Source organism: Cucurbita pepo, chromosome 13 (genome assembly GCF_057944985.1).
Source record: "Cucurbita pepo subsp. pepo isolate OVF chromosome 13, ASM5794498v1, whole genome shotgun sequence".
Taxonomy (NCBI): Eukaryota; Viridiplantae; Streptophyta; class Magnoliopsida; order Cucurbitales; family Cucurbitaceae; genus Cucurbita; species Cucurbita pepo.
This window is the reverse complement of record NC_141810.1, coordinates 13777583-13788511: the sequence shown is the minus strand read 5'-3', so window position 1 is coordinate 13788511 and position 10929 is coordinate 13777583. Positions and strand designations below refer to the sequence as shown.

The 10929-nt window shown below is 34.8% G+C and overlaps 1 protein-coding gene and 1 long non-coding RNA gene across 3 annotated transcripts; both read left to right on the top strand.

Moving 5' to 3' along the window:
- The first annotated feature begins 325 nt into the window (after positions 1 to 325).
- On the top strand, positions 326 to 1138 carry LOC111808588 (uncharacterized). The gene is made up of 2 exons (XR_002817097.2): positions 326 to 688; positions 777 to 1138. It is a non-coding gene; the product is annotated as an uncharacterized LOC111808588 (long non-coding RNA).
- Positions 1139 to 4049: 2911 nt separating this feature from the next.
- On the top strand, positions 4050 to 10716 carry NOL (NYC1-like protein). 2 transcript variants are annotated; one of them, XR_002817096.2, is made up of 15 exons: positions 4050 to 4382; positions 5251 to 5319; positions 6139 to 6200; positions 6352 to 6438; positions 7267 to 7334; positions 7418 to 7466; positions 7543 to 7628; positions 8210 to 8267; positions 8935 to 8985; positions 9284 to 9334; positions 9416 to 9457; positions 10029 to 10139; positions 10234 to 10297; positions 10386 to 10432; positions 10582 to 10716. XR_002817096.2 is itself a non-coding variant. In XM_023694667.2 (14 exons), the coding sequence occupies exons 1-13, from the start codon at positions 4106 to 4108 to the stop codon at positions 10279 to 10281; spliced, it is 1059 nt and encodes a 352-aa protein (XP_023550435.2). In that variant the 5' UTR covers positions 4050 to 4105; the 3' UTR covers positions 10282 to 10297; positions 10386 to 10571. The 2 variants fall into 2 exon arrangements, 1 of the variants encoding a protein (XP_023550435.2); XM_023694667.2 differs by lacking the exon at positions 10582 to 10716 and having other exon boundaries at positions 10386 to 10571.
- Positions 10717 to 10929: the final 213 nt, after the last annotated feature.

Genomic DNA, 10929 nt, shown 5'->3' with positions numbered 1-10929 from the left:
AACCGATGTGGAATCTCACACAGTGTTTATAGAACATACCTATATTTTCAGCAATCTAAACGTAACTCAACAGGTTAGACATAGTTCTCAACCGAGATGCCAACCGTTCAATCGTTAATCTCCCATTTGCTATTCCCCTCCCAAGAGTAGGTTCTTCACGTAACTTACCCATCTGCCACTGGCAACGTTACATCTCGTCTGGCTTACATGCGTTGAGCTTTCTTATTCGACAAGGTAAACAAAAGCATACCGACCTCTTGCCAAACTTATTAAAAATATCGATATACAATCGGAACAATCTAAAGATATACTTTGTTTTCCCTATATTCCTTTAGCCTCAAAACAAAGCCAAAGCCAAAGTGAAAAGAATAAGCTTTTAAAAAATAGCTAAAATAGAAAGAGCCATATATAAATGCTTCTTCTCTTGCATGTACAAACACCCAATTCCATAGCCATCTACCTCATTCTTTGGTGGTGGATAGAAGCACTTTCAAAGAGAAAATTACCATTTTACCCTTCTCCTCGAATTTTTTCACCTCTTCGAACGTAAGCTAGAAAGCTCTTTCGATGTCGAGCCAGATCGTGGAACAAGATTGGGGAGACGTAACTCGCTCAGATCAACCGTTTTCTCCCGATACAAAATGGGCAGAAGAGGAACACAGTCGAATACTGAGCATGAAACTTCCAGGTAAATTCAACTAAGATTATATACATACACGTACGTGTGTGTATATATATAGGTGGTTAAATTGATATATTTAATCGATCTTATTTAGGGTTTCCAAAGAATCGACTACAAATCACCTTGAATGCAGCCACAAGGACTCTTACAGTTACTGGACAGAAACAAGATGGTCTATTCAACATTATTCGTTTGAACGAATGTATATCGATCGACGACACATGCTCCCTAGACGGAGTGTTTGCAAGACTGCATGATCAGACTCTTTTTGTTACCTTTTCCAAGAAGAAATAAATCGTCAGTTCCATCCAAATGAAGATTTACGTTCATAACGAATAATGATCATCTTCTATGTACATAATAGAGTTTATGTATTTCGATACCCGTAATTGAATCGTGTGTGAAGAACGATGTTATTGTGCACTTGAATATGAATAAATTGAATATTTACATTTATGTATGTGAAAAATTATTCCCTTAAAGTCTTCATAATAATCTTAAAAGTAAGGTAGAATTGTAACCTTATTTCTAATTTGGTTGAGTTGGTCAAGCTGACCCAATCACAAAAATATCAATCCACAAATCGACTTGAATTTCACTTTTCAAAAAATTTAACCAAACCCAAACCGAGGAAAAAAAAATCTAACCCAACACAACCTTTATGGTTTGAGTTAGATAGTTCAGGTTTGTCGGGTTATCGGGTCATATGAACACCCCTAATTCCCCATCCCAGCTCCTGTTCAACTCGATACTTTTTTTCCGACTCTCGACTTCGTTCTCTACACTAACAAAGAATCTTTATCTCTTGTCTCCACTAAAATGGACATCCACTACCTAATAAAGGATCGGGATGAACGAATAAAAAAAATGATTATCTTCCCTCTAAAGTAAATCTAACATAAATTATAAATATTCCTCACGTAAAGGTATAGAACTCCCACCCAAACAGTGGAGAAAGGAATCGAGTTGCCCACGAGAAAATGAGTTATAAAATGAAAAGCATAGACAAAATAAATAAATAAATTACAAAAACAATGGGTTGGTTTGGAACGGATGGCATAAGATTCCAACCTACCATGTTTCATCCCGATCGTAATGAATATGAGACGTGCATCAAATTTCTATATTTTTTATATTTTTATATTTTCAATTTACTTTATTTTAAATTATAAAGATAATATATAGTTGTCCATTCGAATCCAACGGTTGAAAATGATGTGTAAATTATTATTTTAAAAAATTGATGATGTGATCTTCCGTCTTTGATAGTCATATTAAAAATCGAATGATTTATACGAAAATTTCAAAGTTTAATTGTATAACGAATATTATAACATCAAATTATACAAAAATATCCTTAAATTTTAAATTTTAGTTATTTTTTCAAAAAGAATTTGAGTAAAATTATTTATAAGTATTAACAAAAATAATTGATATTATTTATTTATATAATGAACCGTTACACGTCAAGGTAAATTAGGTTTCGAATATTTAATTATATTTTTTAAAATAAAAATTAAAATTTTGGAAATTATTGGAACCTTTTTTTAATTTTTAATTTTTTTTTTTATTGTTAATTGTGAAATTTTACGATTTCTACGAAGACTGCCCAAGGATCTGATAAAGGTCTATCGAACAGAATTCGTTCGTCAATTTACCGTTCCGGCCGGCCGCTTAGTCACCGGAATCTATGGCCTATTTCGAAAAAACGTTCTTCACATCATTATGTCCAGATCGAAGGTAGGGGAAGATCGCGAAAAATTTCTTGGTAGGGTTCAGGCACCGCCGCCTTACGATCAGAAATCGACGAACGGAGTGAAGGAAGGGGGAAATTATTGCGACAAATTACCTGCTAGGGTTCCTGCGCTGCCGTCGTCTAATCGGAAACGACGAAGAAATCAGACTTCAAATCTCAGAGGAAAGAGATAACATAGTGGCAAGAAGTTGCGATATTCGTCGGTGAATCGTCGGGGGCTGAAGAAGACAGTGAGGAGGAAAAACCTAGCGTCGAAGGGGCCGCAACGTTAGGACTGGTGGCGGAAATGAAGAAGATCGGCGGGGCGATGATGGCGGCGGCGATGAAACTGTTTGTCAGCTAACTTAGAAAATTATTATGGATTTATAATAAATGAAAACTATATCGATTGGAGTGAGACCTTTTAGAAAGCCCAAAGCTCAACTATGAGAGTTACTATGAGAGTTGATTCAAAGTGGACAATATCATACCATTGGGAGAGTAGTGTTCATCTGACATCGTATCAGAGTTATACCCTAAATTTAGAGTAGAATCCTCAAATGTCAAATGACTCCAAGAGAAAAAAGAGTCGAGCATCGATTAAGGGGAGACGATGTACTTTGTTCGATAGGAGGTGTTGGATGATAAAAGTCCTACATCGGCTAATTTAGGGAATCATCATAGGTTTATAATCAAATAATAATATCTTCATTGCAGTGAGACCTTTCGGAGAAACCAAAGCAAAGCCATGATAGCTTATACTCAGAGTGAACAATATCATACCATTGTGGAGGGTCGTGTTCATTTAACAAGGTCCTCTAATAAAATAATAAAAAACTAATTGATATGTAAATAATCAGATTTTACTTTTACCTTTTTCGTTCAAGATTTTAAAATGCTTCGACTAGAAATAGACTTCTAGACCCAAGTAAGTAATGCTTTTCAAACCAGACCCATATAAGAAATGAGGTTCCTGTTAAGTTTTTAAAACGCGCAAGGGAGAGGTTTATAGTCCTTACTCACGATCCACTCCCTGGGGTCAGCGTCCTTACTTGGACATCGTTCGATGTCTGGCTCTGATACCATTTGCAACACCCCAACCCCCCGCTAGTAGACGTTATTTGTTTTAGCCTATCGTTGTCAGCCTCATGTGTCTATTAGGGAGAGACTTTCGTACGCTTATAAAATGTTTTGTTCTCCTCTTCAATCGACGTAGGATCTCACAATATGCGACAAAAATATAAGGTATAGTTTAATAAAAAGAGTTATTAATCACTTATTAAGGAAAAAAAAAAAACAATCAGAGAGATTAAAAAGTTATTAAATTATATATATATTAATTTAGAGTTATTTAATGATTGATTTTGTGCATTAACCAAATTTACATTTTTACCGAGCTTCAATTTAATTAAATAATTTATTTAATAGATATTTACAATTTGTTGGGGTTAAAATTAGCAGCCAAATTGACGGAGGAGGTTAATTTGATGAAATTAAAAGAGATTGAAAATTATTTTTTAAGCTTAATTTAATTATAAAATTTAGTTATTTAATTAGTTATAAATTAATTCCTTTTGTAAAACGTAACAATGATGATTACCAATAAGACGTTGCTTGATGAAAGAGGAAGAACAAATTTTATCCATAAGTAACCAACGAATGAGCTCTGGAAATTTCTACCGCGCGAAATGGCTTCATTTTCTTCTTCCTCTCTCTTCTTCCCGGCCACGTTCATCTCTCATAACCACCATGGCTTCTTCTTCTCTCCTCCTTCCGGCATACGCCGCCTATCACTCTGCAAATTGGAGAGTTTCAGTCGTTCCATAGGTTGTTCGCGCGAGGTGTCCAACATTCCGACGAGTGGCGTCGTGAAGTGGAATTCCGTATCCATAAAGGCCGAAGGATTGCAGCAGACGGAGCCGATGGTTCCTCCTTACAACGTTTTGATTACCGGCTCCACTAAAGGTGTGACGGTGTTTATTTCGTCTCTCTCTCTCTCGTTTATTTCACATTGCGTTATGTTTTGGTTTCCTTTTGAATCTATCCATTTCCTGCTGGTTTCTCGCTGTATTTTGCTTGAATTTATTGCTTATGGCATCTGATGTCCTTTTTTCAAGAAAGAACTGCGGTACTGTGGTCGTTTAACTGTATTTTTGCTGTTCGACGAAAAATTTGGTGGTGGAGTGTGTATTTGTATGTTGAATTTTTGTAGGAATTGATTTTGAGAAACTTCCTGGCTGTATTTTGTTGAGAGATGGAAGATATGTGTATAGATGTTTCAGGTGTACACTAGGAATTTGGATGAGTAACTTTAATGTTCCTTTAAGATTCGCGAGCATATACCACATGATTGAAGTCAAACTTGATGTTTGGAGAGTTATTTGAAAGTTTTATTTGTCAGGAATAGGATTAGCTAAGAGATGGATAAATGATATGGTTAGAGCCTAAACAATTGAAATTTGAGCCTTTAAATGGAGTGCTAAGATATACTTTGAATTGCCTAGTTATTCATAAACCGAATAAATTAGGCCTCTGGACATATGATGCTATTAACTGTATTGCTATGAGGACCAATGAACTATCAATTCTTCTTAGGATATCCATCCAACTCCACGGAAAATGCTTATCTCAATTATCTTGTTCGGGTAATTCTAATCGTATTCTAATCTACTTACAGATCCTTGGGATTGATGGAGTTTTCTTTTTCTTTTCATTTTTTATTTCTTTTATGAGTGCTTCGGAAGAATTTGCTGATTTTATTTTCTTTGACGCTTCAGTGCCTTTGACTTCCATATTCTTCGGTGTTTTCTACTTACATTTGCAATTTATCCAGGAATAGGATACGCGTTGGCCAAACAGTTTCTGAAAGCAGGTGACAATGTTGTCATCTGTTCACGATCAGGTAACATTTGCTCTATGATCATCATGATACTTCTTCTCGACCTTCTTTCTCCTCCCGTTCATGTACGCTCCCACAGGACTGTAAATATATCTGTACAGGATTTTAGAACATTAACTAAAGAATTTCTGTTTTGAATACTCACACACCCACTCACCCACTAATATAATCGTTGCATGTAGACGTCATTTTCAGTCTTGTTCAGGGTAGCACCTTTCTGAATGATTGTAGATTACTTTGTAAATAGGCATGGGGTTGTTTTTGTAATTTATTTCATCCATATTGTCAGCTATAGGATATTAGTCTAATTCGGCTATCTGGAGAAGCTTGAATCCGTAGTTTCAATCTTTTACATGTTACGAATTTCTGTCTCAAAGAATTTCAAAATTTTCCGTTATTTTTGAATTTGAAAGATATGGGTTCTCATCTGTTTGTAATTATTTTTAATTTATAGACCTAAGCCTGGTTCACATTAATTATTATTATCTTGTGTTGATTGATTAGGTATGGATTCTAGTCATTCTCGAGATTTTGCACCTTTATAGTTCTCGTGTGGATTCGTTTTTCCTCCATTTCGGCAGGAATGTCTAGGATTATCAAGATGCTCACGATTTTGTAATTTTATGTTGATTTCCATTTTGATTTATGGTTACTGTCAGCTTCATAGTAGGGTGTGACTTGCACTCGTTAAAGCTGTTTAAGTTTACAATAAAGTTACTATCATGAAGCAGTTTAAGTTTCGTCTGTTAATGTAATGCACTAAATTTACAATAACACCACTTGAGGTACGTTTGTTGCATTTGCTCCACAAATCTTTAACAGCTGAGAGGGTTGAGTCTTCTGTTCAAAGCCTGAGGGAAGAATTTGGGGAGCAGCGTGTGTGGGTACCTCCTGCTAGACTTTTTCATTTAAATTTTTCTCTGCAGAAGTTCATTTACCATTTTTCTATCATTTCATTGTTTCCATGTATATTTACAATTAAAGCAGTTGCCGATGCTTCAAGCTCATTGTTTTAACTCTAATTCTCCTTTTCAGGGTACTAGATGTGACGTGCGAGAAGGAGAGGATGTAAAGAATTTAGTCACATTTGTGCAGAAAAATCTTAAATATATTGACATTTGGGTATTTACTTCAAATTCTTCCTTCTCATTGCCTTCTACACAAAGAGCGTCGCTATCTTGATTTCTATTTTCTAATAACTTGAACATATGTTTATTTGACATCAAAGAACCTATATGATATTTTCACTCTAAAAGAAAACCTATATGATATTGAATATATTAGGCAGGTGGCCTCTAAGGTTTGAACTTAAATCTGTAACCTTGAGACCATCTAAATTACAACTTGTCTCTTTTACTATTGATTGATTCACGGTGGTTGTGATGTGATTAATATAGCAACTCGATTGAAACCTTAGAGATTTTTTGATAGTAGAGCATGATGTCTGTCCTAGAATGATTCAGATATTACAAGATATATATACATGTATACTCCTTTCATACTTGAGTAATTAAGCAAACAGTACAGATAACGATATCAATTATGATATAGTAGCTGTTGAAATGAGAAAAATCTGTCCTGTATGTTGATGCTATTGACATGTCCACCAAAAAGGTGCCTCAACCCAGCTTGTTTGTCATACGATGTGAATAGCAGTATCATGTCATGGAGGCCTGAGTAGTGCTGACCTAAAGCAAATACAATTCTTAGATATTTTCAGACAAAGTGTACATTTTCATAATATACAGTTTCAATATGGCAATGTCCGCATATCATAGGAAACTGGACTTAAAAGAACTAAAAACGTTTCATTTTGTTCTATTTAAATTGTTGATCAATTTTGAAGGCCGTGAGAGGATATGACGAGTCTGTTGTTTTATGCCCTATAGTTAATTTGGTCAATTTTGTTTGCTTCTATTGCCATTTTAACTTATTGCAAGAACAATGCAGATCAATAATGCAGGATCAAATGCTTATAGCTTTAAGCCTTTGGTCGAGGCATCAGATGAAGATCTCATGTGAGGTTACTCCTGATCTCCAAACCTCAATGACATGAAATAGAAATCCTTTTGGTTTATTCCTTAGACACTCTCTAATGCAGCGAAGTTGTCACTACAAATGCTCTTGGTTTGATGATATGTTGCCGAGAGGTATGTACTGCTTCATCATACACTCTTTGACATTTTTAGCTTGTAAATCATGCATAGTTCCTGACTTCTTGTTTAGGCAATAAAGATGATGTTAAACCAACCTCGAGGGGGTCATATTTTCAACATTGATGGGGCTGGTTCTGATGGACGACCTACCCCTAGGTGCTGTTTTTTCTATCATTTGCTTTCTCTCTTTTGTCTGAGGTCGTCATGATGCTGTTATCTTATGTATAATTTTTTTAAGAAGAATGGAGAAGACATGGGAAAAGCACGAGAAATCTGTGATTCATTTAGATGACATGCACAATGTGCTCAATCTTATATGATGGACCTGCTTTGGAAATTGCAGCGGTGCAATGGCATCTGCTAATTTCAGGGATCCTTTTATTTCCATTACTTGAATAAAAGATGGAGCGAATAGTTTTATGCTGAAACATGGATGGATTTCTGACGAATATAAGGATTATCTCATATGCAATTATTAGGATTATCAGTTTGAATATCTATACTAGACAAGACTGCAAAACTCCGCTTGTTTATGGGTGGACTAAACTCTGTGCTAGAAAACTGTGTAATGATTGATTTTGTTTTTTTTTTTTTGGTAAGACAAATTGTTATTTTTTCAAGGAGGCTATTAAAGTGGGTTAACGTTATTTATATGCATTCACCCTGTTTATGTAGTGGTCACTTACTCTGTAACTGAAAAAAAGAAATGTTGTTGGTTGATCTCTGTCTTTCCTTAGGTTTGCTGCATATGGGGCAACTAAAAGAAGTGTTGTCCATTTAACGAAGTCATTACAGGTACTTGCTTACCTTATTTAGCTAATGTCTTAAATAAAATAAAACAATCATTTAGTTTCTGTTATTAATCCTAAACTGGCTACTTGAGCCTCTTTCTCTCTCTCACACGCACACACTCATCACGCACACACACTAATAAATTAGTTTCATTCGGGATCGTACTTTAAATAGGAAGCATCGATGCGTTATGCAGCAAATAGAGTAATCTGCATCAGCTCTGTTTGATTCAAATATAGTAGTCATACCGAGGATGATCAATTTTGACCACTTATAATATTGGGAAGAAACTCTATTAGCATTTGGAGTGTCTATCTGGGGTGGCCTCAGTCATGAAGATCCCTGGACTATATTGTTGGGTGAACAATCATTTCAAGAGCCAAATACCACCAGAATCTAACAATAAAGTCCTAGGAAAGTCCCTGCCATCAAGACTCTAAAGTACTATAGTTTCTGTAAGCAACCAAAAAGTAATTGAAAAGGGTTTGTCATTTGTCGTTAAGAAATATAAAGAATCTAACTTCTTGTTTCTCCTCATTCATATTCTCTTCTATTCCTTTTCCCGTCATTTATACTCTTCTATTCCTTTTTCGTCATTCAACGTTCCATAAGTGACTTTTTTTTTTCTTTTAGTATTAATATTTCCATAATTTTAAAAAATTATCTGCAGGCCGAATTGCGGATGGAGGACGTCAAAAACGTTGTGGTGCACAATCTTTCGGTGTGTTAGTACACAATTTTATGCTTTCAACTTGAGTATAAATTTTTTTATCTCAACCCATTTGTCAAAACTGCTTGAGAATTTTATTTATATTGTTCTGGTGTTGATTTTTTCGTGATATTTTGAATCTTGCATATAAGACCCTTGACATTCCAAGGGATATATTCGAGATTATAATATATTGAAATTGTTAAAAAAATCATGTAAGGTCCGTTAGAAAGGTTCTTAATCTTAACACCACAGAATTACATCTTCCGTTCTTTACTTATAACGTTTTTTGTGTTATTTGGTCTTGCAGCCGGGGATGGTTACAACTGATCTTCTCATGTCTGGTGCTAATACAAAGCAGGTTGAGGACACATTATTTTAGATTAATTTTTCTTAATAAATTCACGTATTTTGAAAAACTAAAATAGTTGACCTCTTGCAGGCGAAATTTTTCATCAATGTCTTAGCGGAACCGCCTGAAGTGGTAATGTTTTGAATCTCGTTATACCCATACTGATCTTTTCGTAGTATGCAGTTGTCCATGTCTGCGGTATTCTAAAAGTGACCTTCATCGCATGTTTCAAGCCTAAGAAAAATTCCCCTTAATCTCATTCACATTTGTTGAATTTTATTAAGTCCCAATTTGACTGACTATTTGGATTTTAAAAGTTAAAACTTAACAACACTACTTCTACTTCTACCTATGAATTTCTTTGATTTTTTTTTGGAGATTTTTTCATAATCCAAGCGAAACCTTATTTTAGTTTTTGGAATTTGGTTATGATTTCAAATGATTCTTTTAGAAAGATGGAAACTATTGCAAAGAAAAGGTAAGAAAATAATCACAATTTTCTAAAATAAAAAATTAAATGGTTATCAAATGAGACCTAAAATATTTGTTGATTCATTAATATTTTTGCATACAATTTCATTATATTCCTTAATGAACTTCGCTACTAACACTACAAATGCACTAATCTTTTAGAGCATTAAAAGGCTTATAATTTTTTGCATCTGCCATTTTTGAATCTGGCGGTTAACATTTGAGTTTACAGGTCGCAGAATACCTTGTCCCAAACATAAGATCTATCCCGGCCAATGGTTCAACAAGGCCCACATACATTCGTTTTCTCACTGGACTGAAAGCTTATTCCCAGATATTCTCAGTTAAGAAATGATTAATTACTGCTCAATTAAGTTGGAATGTTTTTTTCCCTACTTGCCATCAATTAATTGTTTCATGCTTCCCATGTTATTCAGAGACTTGCTTTTGGTGCCAGAAGAAACAGATATCTTCTAGAAGATTGATAAGAACTTCCCTCCTGTAAGTTCTCTCTGTGAAATTTCTCATTCATCGTTCTTCACCCAGTGGAATGGTTTATTCACAATTTATATACTGGTCATTGATGAAGCATTATGGACCCGTTGGAGTTCTCCTAAAAGTCTGCGCAAGGAAATGGTGCCCTCCTGTCTCTGTTCTATCTATTTATCTATATTGGAAAACTGTTGTTTTTTCATTAAATTTCTATATAAATGTTAATTGTAATTTATTATTTATATTTACTTAAAAGTTGTATAACTATTATTGTTTTACCAAACCATTTGCAGAGCATTTTCCTATTTACCAAGGTAACCGAATGGGATAGCGTCTACCTCGAAAAATTATTCGAGGAGGCCGCCAGAGTGTGGTGGACAATTCTACATGATTGAGTACATGAGAAAAAAATTGCAAAAGTATTTCAAGTATGTGTCTTGTAGTTATTAAGACGTGCAAAATCTTCCATCCACAATTAATGGTCAGGTGCAAGCTTCATTGAATAATTTTTCGTTATCCTCAACTAAATGTTCTAGGACGTCCATGACCGATTGGGTAAGGTTTGATGTGGGGCAAAATAAGTATCATTTTTATTTTGAATTCAATAATTTGTGTGGGGATTTACTTTCACACCTCTAACA